Raw genomic sequence first — 16,322 nt, 5'->3', positions numbered from 1 at the left:
ATTTTTATGCTTAAGACTACAACTCTGCTTCCTGGTCCCAACCCTGGATAGTAATGGTTTGGAGGACTTAATAAAATTGGCCAGATTTCTAGAAACGAGAGCTGCTCCATCCAAAGTGGGATGGATGGCGTCTCTCCTAACAAGACCAGGTTTTCCCCAGAAGCTTTGCCAATTATCTACAAAGCCCACCTCATTTTTTGGACACCACTCAGACAGCCAGCAATTCAAGGAGAACATGCAGCTAAACATGTCACTCCCGGTCCGATTGGGGAGGGGCCCAGAGAAAACTACAGAGTCCGACATTGTTTTTGCAAAGTTACACACCGATTCAATGTTAATTTTAGTGACCTCCGATTGGCGTAACCGGGTGTCATTACTGCCAACGTGAATTGCAATCTTACCAAATTTACACTTAGCCTTAGCCAGCAGTTTCAAATTTCCTTCGATGTCGCCTGCTCTGGCCCCCGGAAGACAATTGACTATGGTACTGGTGTCACTAACTTCACATTTCTCAAAACAGAGTCGCCAATAACCAGAATTTGTTTGTCGGCGGGTGTGTCGCAGAGTGGGGAAAAACGGTTAGAGATGTGAACGGGTTGGTGGTGTACACGGGGCTTCTGTTTAGGACTACGCTTCCTCCTCCTCAGTCACCCAGTCGGCCTGCTTTCCCGGCTGCTCGGGATCTGCTGGAGGGGAACTAATGGCGGCTAAGCTACCTTGGTCCACACCGACTACAGGGGCCTGGCTAGCTGTAGGATTTTTCAAGGTGCGGAGCCGAGTCTCCAATTCGCATAGCCTGGCCTCCAAAGCTACGAATAAGCTACACTTATTACAAGTACCATTACTGCTAAAGGAGGCCGAGGAATAACTAAACATTTCACACCCAGAGCAGAAAAGTGCAGGAGAGACAGGAGAAGCCGCCATGCTAAACCGGCTAAGAGTTAGTAGCTGCGCTAAGCTAGCGAATTCCTAAAAACACACAAAGTGAATAATGTGTAAATAATTTAGAGGTGATTCAGCAGAGGGAGTGCTTTAGTTAAGGCACGTGAAGATTACACTGTGAAATAAATCGTTATCTAGTTAACTAGATCAATCTAACTGCGCAGATTAAACGGCTAACATACAGCAAAACACCGCTGTGCTTCGGAACAGGAAGTGATACAATACCGCTGTGAGAGCCAACCACCAGTAGAGGCAGCAAAGTAAAATACCCACCTTTTTTTAATATAAATGAGAAAAATGTGTTACATACATATGTTACATTGATTACTTGTGTTGGTTTTTACGTACAATGAATGACAACCAATCAGTATGAGTGGAGGCTTAGTTTACCCATAATCCCTTTGGTGTGTTAATGTTCAAATCTTCAGAATTAGTGCATTATTTGAGTTGTAGTCTTACACACCTCTCTGCAGCTTCTCTCCCCCTGCCATCCCCTCATTACCCCATCCCCGTAGAGACGGTGCCTGCTCCCAGACCTCCAATAACCAGCAAAAATCTATTTAAGCATAAAAATTCAAAAAGAAAAAATAATATAGCACCTTCAACTGCACCACAGACTAAAACAGTTAAATGTGGTCTATTAAACATTAGGTCTCTCTCTTCTAAGTCCCTGTTGGTAAATGATATAATAATTGATCAACATATTGATTTATTCTGCTTAACAGAAACCTGGTTACAGCAGGATGAATATGTTAGTTTTTCAGACATTTTGTCTGACTTAGTGCTTAGCTCAGATAAGATAATTATAGTGGGCGATTTTAACATCCACACAGATGCTGAGAATGACAGCCTCAACACTGCATTTAATCTATTATTAGACTCTATTGGCTTTGCTCAAAAAGTAAATGAGTCCACCCACCACTTTAATCATATCTTAGATCTTGTTCTGACTTATGGTATGGAAATAGAAGACTTAACAGTATTCCCTGAAAACTCCCTTCTGTCTGATCATTTCTTAATAACATTTACATTTACTCTGATGGACTACCCAGCAGTGGGGAATAAGTTTCATTACACTAGAAGTCTTTCAGAAAGCGCTGTAACTAGGTTTAAGGATATTATTCCTTCTTTATGTTCTCTAATGCCATATACCAACACAGTGCAGAGTAGCTACCTAAACTCTGTAAGGGAGATAGAGTATCTCGTCAATAGTTTTACATCCTCATTGAAGACAACTTTGGATGCTGTAGCTCCTCTGAAAAAGAGAACTTTAAATCAGAAGTGTCTGACTCCGTGGTATAACTCACAAACTCGTAGCTTAAAGCAGATAACCCGTAAGTTGGAGAGGAAATGGCGTCTCACTAATTTAGAAGATCTTCACTTAGCCTGGAAAAAGAGTCTGTTGCTCTATAAAAAAGCCCTCCGTAAAGCTAGGACATCTTTCTACTCATCACTAATTGAAGAAAATAAGAACAATCCCAGGTTTCTTTTCAGCACTGTAGCCAGGCTGACAAAGAGTCAGAGCTCTATTGAGCTGAATATTCCATTAACTTTAACTAGTAATGACTTCATGACTTTCTTTGCTAACAAAATTTTAACTATTAGAGAAAAAATTACTCATAACCATCCCAAAGACGTATCGTTATCTTTGGCTGCTTTCAGTGATGCCGGTATTTGGTTAGACTCTTTCTCTCCGATTGTTCTGTCTGAGTTATTTTCATTAGTTACTTCATCCAAACCATCAACATGTTTATTAGACCCCATTCCTACCAGGCTGCTCAAGGAAGCCCTACCATTATTTAATGCTTCGATTTTAAATATGATCAATCTATCTTTGTTAGTTGGCTATGTACCACAGGCTTTTAAGGTGGCAGTAATTAAACCATTACTTAAAAAGCCATCACTTGACCCAGCTATCTTAGCTAATTATAGGCCAATCTCCAACCTTCCTTTTCTCTCAAAAATTCTTGAAAGGGTAGTTGTAAAACAGCTAACTGATCATCTGCAGAGGAATGGTCTATTTGAAGAGTTTCAGTCAGGTTTTAGAATTCATCATAGTACAGAAACAGCATTAGTGAAGGTTACAAATGATCTTCTTATGGCCTCGGACAGTGGACTCATCTCTGTGCTTGTTCTGTTAGACCTCAGTGCTGCTTTTGATACTGTTGACCATAAAATTTTATTACAGAGATTAGAGCATGCAATAGGTATTAAAGGCACTGCGCTGGTTTGAATCATATTTGTTTAATAGATTACAATTTGTTCATGTAAATAGGGAATCTTCTTCACAGACTAAAGTTAATTATGGAGTTCCACAAGGTTCTGTGCTAGGACCAATTTTATTCACTTTATACATGCTTCCCTTAGGCAGTATTATTAGACGGTATTGCTTAAATTTTCATTGTTACGCAGATGATACCCAGCTTTATCTATCCATGAAGCCAGAGGACACACACCAATTAGCTAAACTGCAGGATTGTCTTACAGACATAAAGACATGGATGACCTCTAATTTCCTGCTTTTAAACTCAGATAAATCTGAAGTTATTGTACTTGGCCCTACAAATCTTAGAAACATGGTGTCTAACCAGATCCTTACTCTGGATGGCATTACCCTGACCTCTAGTAATACTGTGAGAAATCTTGGAGTCATTTTTGATCAGGATATGTCATTCAAAGCGCATATTAAACAAATATGTAGGACTGCTTTTTTGCATTTACGCAATATCTCTAAAATCAGAAAGGTCTTGTCTCAGAGTGATGCTGAAAAACTAATTCATGCATTTATTTCCTCTAGGCTGGACTATTGTAATTCATTATTATCAGGTAGTCCTAAAAGTTCCCTAAAAAGACTTCAGTTAATTCAAAATGCTGCAGCTAGAGTACTGACGGGGACTAGAAGGAGAGAGCATATCTCACCCATATTGGCCTCTCTTCATTGGCTTCCTGTTAATTCTAGAATAGAATTTAAAATTCTTCTTCTTACTTATAAGGTTTTGAATAATCAGGTCCCATCTTATCTTAGGGACCTCGTAGTACCATATCACCCCAATAGAGCGCTTCGCTCTCAGACTGCAGGCTTACTTGTAGTTCCTAGGGTTTGTAAGAGTAGAATGGGAGGCAGAGCCTTCAGCTTTCAGGCTCCTCTCCTGTGGAACCAGCTCCCAATTCAGATCAGGGAGACAGACACCCTCTCTACTTTTAAGATTAGGCTTAAAACTTTCCTTTTTGCTAAAGCTTATAGTTAGGGCTGGATCAGGTGACCCTAAACCATCCCTTAGTTATGCTGCTATAGACGTAGACTGCTGGGGGGTTCCCATGATGCACTGAGTGTTTCTTTCTCTTTTTGCTCTGTATGCACCACTCTGCATTTAATCACTAGTGATCGATCTCTGCTCCCCTCCACAGCATGTCTTTTTCCTGGTTCTCTCCCTCAGCCCCAACCAGTCCCAGCAGAAGACTGCCCCTCCCTGAGCCTGGTTCTGCTGGAGGTTTCTTCCTGTTAAAAGGGAGTTTTTCCTTCCCACTGTAGCCAAGTGCTTGCTCACAGGGGGTCGTTTTGACCGTTGGGGTTTTACATAATTGTTGTATGGCCTTGCCTTGCAATATAGAGCGCCTTGGGGCAGCTGTTTGTTGTGATTTGGTGCTATATAAAAAAAAAATTGATTGATTGATTGATTATTTTAAAATTAACAGATATGCGTTATATATCACTTTGTGCATTTTAAGAGTTTACATTAATGTAGTTATTTTATCCGGTATGACAGCCACACGAGGGTGGCAGTTATAGCCAGGTAGAGGATCAGTGAAGGATTACACAGCAGTCAAAATGTAAAAATGCTCTAATCATATTGAAACATATACCTCATCATTTGACTGATTACTGAACCGGTTGCACATCCGGGAACTCTGCCTGTGAGATCTTAGCAACGCCGGCCGGTGTGTAAACAATCCATAGCAGACAATGTAAATTGATGCAAGTTTTTCACCACTTTTTTTTAAATGCCTCAGCAATGCGAGGCAGTGGGTTGTACCAACAAAGCGAGAAAGACCTTGAGAGGACAGACAATAGTGTGAACTCACCAACTGAATTGCTATCATTAAGACTGTCTTCAGTGAAAAGGTCCTGTCACAGAGGTCAAAGAGATCCTCCAGACTTGGGCCCAGCAGCTCCAGAACCATGGCATTGTACTTCCCGCAAGGTCCAAAGTAAAACACCTGGGGCACACCTTCTGCTGTAAAACAAAACAAGTGAAATCAGAAAAATCCTGGTCTCAGGGAGCACAAGAGTAGCACTGTTACTTCAGCAAGTAAACAGAAAACTGCTCGACAAGAAGCAAACATGGTAATAACCAGACTAATCTTTACCGCATTTTACAGTTGTTTATTAATGGTGGAAGTCTGCAATAGCTGGTGAACATCGTAAGAGTATGTTTTATTCTATCCGTCAATGACATTTATAGTTCTGACCAAAGTGAAACAAAAGAGGGAGCTCAAAATGGATAGAGAGGAAGCAGAACATCACAATGGACAAAAGGGCAGGAAAATGTAATCCTCCTCCTGGCATCCGTCCATCTGTGGGAGACGATGCTGTAGTGTCGAGATTGTTTTTTGTTTTGTTTGTTTTTTTTAAATGCAGTTTTTCCAATTCAATTTCAATTTATTTTCATTTATATAGCACCAAAAACATAAAGCTGCCTCAAGGTGCTTCACACAAATAAGGTCTAACCTTACCAACCCCTAGAGCAAGAACACAGGTGACTGTGGTACAAAAAAACTCCCTCTGATGATTTGAGGAAGAAACCTCAAGCAGACCAGACCCAAAGAGGTGACCCTCTGCTTGGGCCATGATACAGACACAGTTGACAATACAAATTTACAGGAATTTGTCGTCTTTTGTTTCTATCTGCACCTGCGCAAATGACTTATCAGCCCAATGCACAAGTGACAATCTCTGCTGCAGTTGTTGCACGTGTGCTGTGACGCCTGCTGAGGCTGCCACTGTCACTCCTCTTTGCTCAGCAAGGCCTTGGTTCCTCTCCTGCTCAGACGGCTGAGCAGGAGAGGAACAGGAAAATGCAATGCAGCTCGGTAAATATTAACTTCAAAGTACAACAAAGCAAAAGCCACTGTCACCCTTCAACCACAACAAAAAATAAACTTTTCATTTAAGCTGTAATACGACAACCTCCCAAATGAATCCCAACATCCTTCTACAACTCACTTTAATTATACCGAAGTCTCTTCCTCTGGCTGTTAGTTTGTGTCACTGTTCAGTTGCTACAAAATTAATGTCAAGCCGGCACTCTGACCATTGTGCCGCTTTGAAGGAGTGGTTTATTACACTTCTGATCTGAGAAATAGAAGTCTTTGTGATTGCACCAAAAGTGTGTCAGGTTAATGCCTAAAACTAATACATAAATGAACTTTGAACTTTGTATCCAATTTTCATGGCGAGCACAGAAACAGCTACCTGAGTGAAGCCTGCGGTTACACTGAATTACACTGATCCTGCACAGGCCTGTCCCACTGAGTGCAGGATGGGCAAAGGTGGTAGGGAGTCTGACCAGCTTCTGGGGTAATTGAATTCTCCGCCCTTACTTGTACCAAGTGGTGAGTCTGATCAGGAGGATGCTACCAGAGGCTGCTGCTTGGCGAAATCAGCAGAGATGCTCCGGGTTATAACTTGATCAGTTATGGTCTAAAAGGAGACAGATTTGGCTCACGAAATCAGGATGGGCCACGGTGCCAGTTTTTAGGAAAGCATGACTCATGGCAAGAGATTAGCATGTCATAGGTATTAAAGGCATTGCGCTGCGGTGGTTTGAATCATATTTGTCTAATAGATTACAGTTTGTTCATGTAAATGGGGAATCTTCTTCACAGACTAAAGTTAATTATGGAGTTCCACAAGGTTCTGTGCTAGGACCAATTTTATTCACTTTATACATGCTTCCCTTGGGCAGTATTATTAGACGGTATTGCTTAAATTTTCATTGTTACGCAGATGATACCCAGCTTTATCTATCCATGAAGCCAGAGGATACACACCAATTAGCTAAACTGCAGGATTGTCTTACAGACATAAGCACATGGATGACCTCTAATTTCCTGCTTTTAAACTCAGATAAAACTGAAGTTATTGTACTTGGCCCCACAAATCTTAGAAGCATGGTGTCTAACCAGATCGTTACTCTGGATGGCATTTCCCTGATCTCTAGTAATACTGTGAGAAATCTTGGAGTTATTTTTGATCAGGATATGTCATTCAAAGCGCATATTAAACAAATATGTAGGACTGCTTTTTTGCATTTACGCAATATCTCTAAAATCAGAAAGGTCTTGTCTCAGAGTGATGCTGAAAAACTAATTCATGCATTTATTTCCTCTAGGCTGGACTATTGTAATTCATTATTATCAGGTTGTCCTAAAAGTTCCCTAAAAAGCCTTCAGTTGGTTCAGAATGCTGCAGCTAGAGTACTGACGGGGACTAGCAGGAGAGAGCATATCTCACCCGTGTTGGCCTCCCTTCATTGGCTTCCTGTTAATGCTAGAATAGAATTTAAAATTCTTCTTCTTACTTATAAGGTTTTGAATAATCAGGTCCCATCTTATCTTAGGGACCTCGTAGTACCATATTACCCCATTAGAGCGCTTCGCTCTCAGACTGCGGGCTTACTTGTAGTTCCTAGGGTTTGTAAGAGTAGAATGGGAGGCAGAGCCTTCAGCTTTCAGGCTCCTCTCCTGTGGAACCAGCTCCCAATTCAGATCAGGGAGACAGACACCCTCTCTACTTTCCTTTTCGCTAAGGCTTATAGTTAGGGCTGGATCGGGTGACCCTGGACCATCCCTTGGTTATGTTGCTTTAGACGTAGACTGTGGGGGGGTTCCCATGATGCACTGTTTCTTTCTCTTTTTGCTCCGTATGCATCACTCTGCATTTAATCATTAGTGATCGATCTCTTTTTCCTGGTTCTTTCCCTCAGCCCCAACCAGTCTCAGCAGAAGACTGCCCCTCCCTGAGCCTGGTTCTGCTGGAGGTTTCTTCCTGTTAAAAGGGAGTTTTTCCTTCCCACTGTGGCCAAGTGCTTGCTCATAGGGGGTCGTTTTGACCGTTGGGGTTTTTCATAATTATTGTATGGCCTTGCCTTGCAATGTGGAGCGCCTTGGGGCAACTGTTTGTTGTGATTTGGCGCTATATAAGAAAAAAGTTGATTGATTGATTAGCAGAAATAATACATGTGATTTAAATTTTTAGTTTGTGCATTTTTTTTTTTTTTTTTTGCTAAATGTAGGGAGATGTTGCCACTTTTGGGTGCTCAGTGTGATGCCCACCAGCAGTTACTGAGGATGGCTGTAGATGTAGAATTCTAAGAGATGCTGCCAAATCAGTCAATGTTACTTTGCCAGTTTACTGAAGCTCATTCTTTGCAGCAAGAAATAAATTTATATTAGGCATCATCATCTTCAAACCCAATTCAGTAAAATTTGTGACCGTACTGAAAATGCAAATGCAAACATAAAACTTTACTGTGCAAAACAGAAGTCTTATGTTAATCTCATCCAGAACTGGTGTCTACTTTTCTGGGCTCAGAGGTATCAGGGATGGACCATCACAGAGTGGAAATGTGTACTGTGGTCAGATTATTCAGTGTTCCAGATCTGTGTTGGAAGAAATGGACACAATGTGCCCCAAACCAAAGATGAAAAGGACCATCCAGACTGTGGCTATACGGCTGTCTCAGGACCCTTGGTAAAGGCAGTTTACACTTATGATGGCAGCATGAATGCAGAAAAGTACACAGATTTTAGAGCAAGTCCAGTGACTTGAAGACACTGGACTGGCCTGCCTGCAGTCCTAACCTGCCCCCAAAGAGTTAGGACTCCAAAGATCACAACCCCATACTGCTGCAACCCTTAAGACGTGTTTGCAGGAAGAATGGGACAAAATAACACCTGAAAAGCTTCTTAGTTTAGAATTTTCAATGACAAAATGTCTCAAGTGCTGTGAGAAGGAATGGCAACATTACAAACAGCTAAATGCTTTAGCACTTTTTTTCAAATGTGTTCCAGGCCTGAAATTCATGTACATTAACAAGTAAAATGAAGGTTTCCAGACAAAACATGAAATATCATAGCTTCATCCATACTGTCTGCATTGAAACAGAAGTTAAAGTAAACACAAGAATTACCATGTTTCCCACTTATTAGCATTTTTTCCCCCATGAGCTTTTTCTTATTGGGGTTGTACTCACATACAACCCCTGGCAAAAATTATGGAATCACCAGCCTCGGAGGATGTTCATTCAGTTGTTTAATTTTGTAGAAAAAAAAAAGCAGATCACAGACATGACACAAAACTAAAGTCATTTCAAATGGCAACTTTCAGGCTTTAAGAAACACTATAAGAAATCAGGAAAAAAAAATTGTGGCAGTCAGTAACGGTTACTTTTTTAGACCAAGCAGAGGAAAAAAATATGGAATCACTCAATTCTGAGGAAAAAATTAAAGGAATCATGAAAAACAAAAGAACGCTCCAACACATCACTAGTATTTTGTTGCACCACCTCTGGCTTTTATAACAGCTTGCAGTCTCTGAGGCATGGACTTAATGAGTGACAAACAGTACTCTTCATCAATCTGGCTCCAACTTTCTCTGATTGCTGTTGCCAGATCAGCTTTGCAGGTTGGAGCCTTGTCATGGACCATTTTCTTCAAATTCCAAAGATTTTCAATTGGATTAAGATCCGGACTATTTGCAGGCCATGACATTGACCCTATGTGTCTTTTTGCAAGAAACGTTTTCACAGTTTTTGCTCTATGGCAAGATGCATTATCATCTTGAATAATGATTTCATCATCCCCAAACATCCTTTCAATTGATGGGTTAAGTGTCCAAAATATCAACGTAAACTTGTGCATTTATTGATGATGTAATGACAGCCATCTCCCCAGTGCCTTTACCTGACATGCAGCCCCATATCATCAATGACTGTGGAAATTTACATGTTGTCTTCAGGCAGTCATCTTTATAAATCTCATTGGAACGGCACCAAACAAAAGTTCCAGCATCATCACCTTGCCCAATGCAGATTCGAGATTCATCACTGAATATGACTTTCATCCAGTCATCCACAGTCCACGATTGCTTTTCCTTAGCCCATGGTAACCTTGTTTTTTTTTTTTCTGTTTAGGTGTTAATGATGGCTTTCGTTTAGCTTTTCTGTATGTAAATCGCATTTCCTTTAGCCGGTTTCTTACAGTTCGGTCACAGACGTAAACTCCATTTTCCTCCCATTCGTTCATTTGTTTTGTTGTGCATTTTTGATTTTTGAGACATATTGCTTTAAGTTTTCTGTCTTGACGCTTTGATGTCTTCCTTGGTCTACCAGTATGTTTGCCTTTAACAACCTTCCCATGTTTGTATTTGGTCCAGAGTTTAGACACAGCTGACTGTGAACAACCAACATCTTTTACAACATTGCGTGATGATTTACCCTCTTTTAAGAGTTTGATAATCCTCTCCTTTGTTTCAATTGACATCTCTCGTGTTGGAGCCATGATTCATGTCAGGCCACTTGGTGCAACAGCTCTCCAAGGTGTGATCACTCCTTTTTAGATGCAGACTAACGAGCAGATCTGATTTGATGCAGGTGTTAGTTTTGGAGATGAAAATTTACAGGGTGATTCCATAATTTATTCCTCAGAATTGAGTGAGTCCATATTTTTTTCCCACTGCTTGGTCTAAAAAAGTAACCGTTACTGACTGCCACAATGTTTTTTTCTTGATTTCTTCTAGTGTTTCTTAAAGCCAGAAAGTTGCCATTTGAAATGACTTTAGTTTTGTGTCATGTCTGATCTGCTTTTTTTCTACAAAATTAAACAACTGAATGAACATCCTCCGAGGCCGGTGATTCCATAATTTTTGCCAGGGGTTGTACAACCCCAATTCCAGTGAAGTTGGGACGTTGTGTTAAATGTAAATAAAAACAATACAATTATTTGCAAATCCTCCTCAACCTATATTCAATTGAATACACCACAAAGACAAGATATTTAATGTTCAAACTGATAAACTTTGTTTTTGTGCAAATATTTGCTCAATTTGAAATGGATACCTGCAACACATTTCAAAAAAGCTGGGACAGTGGTATGTTTACCACTGTGTTACATCACCTTTCCTTCTAACAACACTCAGTAAGCGTTTGAGAACTGAGGAGACTAATTGTGAGTGTCATTACTGGGTATAAAAAGGAGCATCGCCAAAAGTCTCAGCCGTTCACAAGCAAAGATGGGGCGAGGATCACCACTTTGTGAAAAACTTTGTGGAAAAAAATAGTCCAACAGTTTAAGAACAATGTTTATGGATTCCATCATCTACAGCCCATAATATAATCAGAAGATTCAGAGAATCTGGAGAACTTTTTACACATAATCAGCAAGGCTGAAAACAAACATTGAATGCCCGTGACCTTTGATCCCTCAGGCAGCATGGCATTGTGTAAAGGATCTTACCGCGTGGGCTCAGGAACACTTCAGAAAACCATTGTCAGTTAACAAAGTTCATCGCTACATCTACAAGTGCAAGTTAAAACTCTACCTTGCAAAGTGAAAGCCCCCTTTCACATGTTTTATTTTCGACTACGCAGACAAGAATAAATAAAAAAATTTTGAGATCATATATACCTATATAAACACACACCTTGCATTATACATATCAACAAGTATTTACATAAATACACTACCTCTATACACAAATGCCCTTGCATGCACCAATACACACACTAGATTCAATGAGATTTGACAGTATAACACTTTTAACCCACATACATGCACCCATGGGCACCCAGCCCATGCATGCATGCACGCACATTTACCTATATTCGATTAAACTTGATGATATATTAATTTTTTTTTTCCCCCCCCACACACATGTATCATGGGCAACTCGTGGGCATTCATATTTCCCATACGTTCGTCATGCCCAAATAATATAACAGTTTAGATCCACAAACATACACACCTGTATGTATACTAAGAATTATGTTATTCAGTTTCATATTTTTAATATTTTGAGTTTTAAATTTCTTTTGAATTGATGTACTGTAGTACATACTTTGATGTCCTCAGTTAGGTTATTCCATAAATCCACCCCATGTCTCGTAAGGCACATTTGTTTCATTGTTGTACGAGCACACTGTTTTTTTTAATTATATTTCCTTCTTAGATTGTAATCTCCCTCTCTTTCACTAAACAATTTTTGGAGGTTATCTGATAGTAGGTTTTGTTTCACTTTAAAAATAATTTGTAAAGTTTTAAATTCTGCAAGATCTCTAAATTTTAGTATTTTGGATTGTAAAAACAGTGTACTCGTATGATCTCTGAAGCCTACATTATGGATGATTCTCATTGCCCTTTTCTGTAACTTAAAAAGTGTGTCTACATTACTTTTATATGTATTACCCCATACCTCAATGCCATAGCTAATATATGGTAATATTAATGTGCAATAAATAATATATAAGGACTCCTGATCTAAGAAATGTTTGGCTTTCCCCATTATGGAAATACTTCTGGCCATTTTGGATTGTATGCTAGCAATGTGGGGTTTCCAGCACATCCTGTGATCGATTATTATTCCTAAAAATCTATGTTGGTTAATCCTTTCAATAGGAACCATGTCAATTTTAAGATTTATTTTTGTTTTCATTTCTCGGTTTCCAAAGAGCATTAATTTTGTCTTTGAAATATTAAGTGACAATTTATTACTATCAAACCAATTTTTTAATTTAATAATTTCTATTTGCATTTCAATCACAACTTGTTCCAGGTTTTCCCCAGAACATACTATTGTTGTGTCATCAGCAAAGAGGATAAATTTCAGTTTTTCAGAGATGAATTGCAAGTCATTAATATAAATTGAAAAAGGTTTAGGTCCTAAAACGGACCCTTGTGGAACTCCACAATGTATCTGTTTAAACAAAGATTTATATTCTCCTATTTGTACATATTGTTGCCTGTTGTTTAAATAAGATTGGAGCCAATTTAGTGCAATACCCCTTATGCCATTTTTTTCCAATTTACATAATATGTTGTGGTTAATAGTATCAAACGCCTTTTTTAAGTCAATGAAGATCGCCATTGTATGTTTCTTTTTATCAATATTATTTGTTATTTCTTCCACTAAATCAATTAAAGCTAAAGTTGTTGATCTATTTTTTCTGAAACCATACTGGTTATCGTTTAATATCTTGAACTTTTCAATGTATTGATCTAACCGTACTGTATATAGTTTTTCTAAAATTTTTGAGAATTGAGATAACACAGATATAGGTCTATAATTTGAGAATAGATACGTATCTCCACTTTTATATATAGGTGTAATTTTGGCAATCTTCATTTGACTTGGAAACTCTCCATTAATAAAAGATAAGTTATAGATCTGACTTAGAGGTTTTGCAATTTCATTAATGACTTGTTTAATTATTGTAGTGTCCAACTTATTGCAATCTACTGATTTTTTTTGCCTTCAATTCATTAACAGTGTTTATTATTTCCATTTTGTCTGTTGCTGATAGAAAGAATGAATTTGAGTTTACTTGTTCAGTACTTATTTCTGAGGCTGAATATGGCATTTTTATTTCAGCTGCCAATTCTGGCCCTATATTGACAAAATAATGATTAAATGCATTTGCTAGCTCTTCGTTGTTATAGATCTTTTTATCACTGTCAATGAAATAGTCCGGCAAGGTACTACGGTTCTCCTTTTTTCTGATGACACTATTACATTCCAGAGACCTTTATTATTTCCCTTGTTTTGTTCTAGTTGTGTTTTATAATACATCTTTTTACAATTTCTTAATACACGTCAACTTATTTTTATATATTTTATATTTATTTTCTGTTTCGATTGTTCTTTCTTTAATAAATACCCTGTATAGCCAGTTTTTCTTTTTACAGGCATTAATTAAACTGCTTGTCATCCATGGGTTGGTTTTAGCTTGTTTGATTTGGATTGATTTCACAGGGCAACATTGATCATAGAGAGTCAAAAATTTATTCAAAAAAGTGTTATAAGCCGAGTTAACCTCAGTTTCATCTAATATTACTTTCCAGTCTTGTTTTAATAGACTTTGTTTGAATATCATTATTGATTCATTTGTTTTTACTCTTATGAAATTAGTAATCTTAATATTTTTAAGTGCCGCCGGGCCGCTCCCTGTTGGTTCGTTGAGCTGCCCCGGTGACTCTGGTGGCTGCCCCTCCTGGCCCCTGTGCCCTTCTGCTGCTCTTTTTCTCCTGGGACCCTGCGTCTTGGACCGATTTCTGTTGTTGCTTGCGGTCGGCCGTATGGCTTCTGAAGTGGAGTGGTCCACGTCATATGGTAAGGTTCTATACTTTTGTCTTGGCCCAACACACCAGCCACAGTATTGATCGGATATTTAGCTGTGATCTGGGTCTCTGTGTGTGGATGGTTGTGTGTTTGTAGCCATCATTACAATTCAGTTTTGGGTGCTCAAGGGGATCAAGACACTGGTGTTCTAGATTAAGGTATGGATGCTCACTAATTAGACAACAGACCGTTGCTGTCACTGTTTGTTCATGTGTGGTTCATGTTGCGAGCTGCAATCGCTTCCTGTTCATGTTGTTCGGGGGGAAAGTGAAGTTTGCACTTAACATCCGGCTTATTGTAATAAATACTTTTTTTTTTATTAAACAGACGTATATTTTACCTGTGCATAATAAAATAAATTAAAAGAAAAAAGTTTTATTATGTGTTCTTACCTTAGAACCAGACGAATGCGGTTAACGGAGGGGCGGAGGTTTGCGTACAGTGTAAACAAACTAAACAACTGTAGATCCTTAAAAGGATCAAACAGACATAACTAATTGTAAACTTGCAGGTCTTTGGACCCAGAAACAGATTTATCACATGATGCGTTACGTCAGAGCTTAACAACCGGATAACTATACGTATATGCAGACGGGGGGAAAATATAAATATATTTTTTTAATTTTTTTTTTTTTATGCTTTCATCTTCTAGGGAGCTCTGCTTCCCCCCCCCCCCCCCCCCCTTTTTTTGGCTTTCAACTTCTGGGGTGCTCAGCTCCCAAGACCCCCCCCCCCACACACACCTTTTTAAGCATTTTTCTTTTTTGCCTACAATATGCCCAAATTATATGGCAATACTGTCATATCAATATGATATATGACTATGATTTCACACAAAGTGCAGCAACAGTGAAAATTAAACACTTAAAACAGTAATAATACCACACTCATTTTGCAGTCATCATAAGGTTAGGATACAGTGTATTGGAACACTTGGAATTTCACACATATTATGTTAGATAGATTAAAAAAGAATAATAAGATTAGAAAATCAAACCTTCACTGTGCCTTGTGATAGAATCACTACGATGACCGCTCCAAGATGGCAGCTGCATTTCTTGTGCCTCAGGAACCAACGCGGTGTCTACTCCTCTTTATAATGTCTGTGTTTGTCTACTGTCGGTTTGTGCCATTTTCTCCTTTGGGGCTGAATTTTTGTATCACTTCCGGTCTGTGCCTTCATCAACCATAAAAGCGAGCTTCAAGCCGTTGCGCGGTGCTTCGCTCGTATTATTAATATGTACATGTCACGGACATGAATAAGCAAAGCTCTTCAGCATCTCACCACGTCATTTAGGTCCTTCAGTGACCAGACTCATAAGTGTCAGAAAATAAATGAACAAACTAAGAAACTAATGACAAACCATTAAGTGATCTCAGCCAAGTCTATCACATTGACTTCAGTGTGTGTGGGTTTGATCACTACTATAAATTCAATACCTTGCACACATCCATATAGGATTTTTTTTTAAAACCATTCTTTAACTTTTTTTAGTACCACGTTCATATATGATTTATGATCATATTCTAATTTCCGAGGACAATTATTTGCAGCAGCAGCAGCAGGTGGCTAAACACATTGGGGAGGTCGTGGTCTGGAGATGATAAACCCTTGACTTGATTTACCCCTCATACAGGCAAACTCACTGTGGTGTCCTTTAGCAAGGTCCTTCATCCCCAAGCTGCTCCCAGTGTGCAGCTGAGAGCTTTGCATGGCAGCACTCTGACACTGGTATGAATCATTGACGTATGACTGTAAATTGCTTTACGCGTCGCCATCAGATAGAAATGTGATATATAAAAATACAGCCCATTACATTTACCATATGTATGGCCAAAACACTGGTAGTAGAGAGATACTATGTGATTCAACATTCGGGCTTTTATTTGTTAAAGGTGGAGCTTTGTTTTTAGTCTGACGTGAGCCATGAGCTTGTATTTGGAAAAGAATGACGACCAATGCCCTCGATACTTCAACTGGCTTTAA

The 16,322-nt window shown here is 39.1% G+C and overlaps 1 protein-coding gene across 6 annotated transcripts in view; it reads right to left on the bottom strand.

Annotated features, from left to right (window-relative positions):
* Positions 1-16,322, bottom strand: part of csnk1g1 (casein kinase 1, gamma 1) — a 135,312-nt gene that overhangs the window by 63,888 nt on the left and 55,102 nt on the right. For 4 of the 6 annotated variants that reach the window (XM_034159975.1, XM_034159999.1, XM_034160007.1 and 1 more), the window contains exon 5: positions 5,026-5,177. In XM_034159975.1, coding sequence (XP_034015866.1) covers positions 5,026-5,177 — 152 coding nt within the window. The remainder of the gene's footprint in view (positions 1-5,025; positions 5,178-16,322) is intronic. The other 2 variants (XM_034159991.1, XM_034160013.1) reach the window with 1 other exon arrangement.

Source organism: Thalassophryne amazonica, chromosome 2, assembly GCF_902500255.1.
Source record: "Thalassophryne amazonica chromosome 2, fThaAma1.1, whole genome shotgun sequence".
Classification (NCBI taxonomy): Eukaryota; Metazoa; Chordata; class Actinopteri; order Batrachoidiformes; family Batrachoididae; genus Thalassophryne; species Thalassophryne amazonica.
Note: the sequence above shows the minus strand (reverse complement) of the source record. Positions and strands in the feature narration are given on the sequence as shown.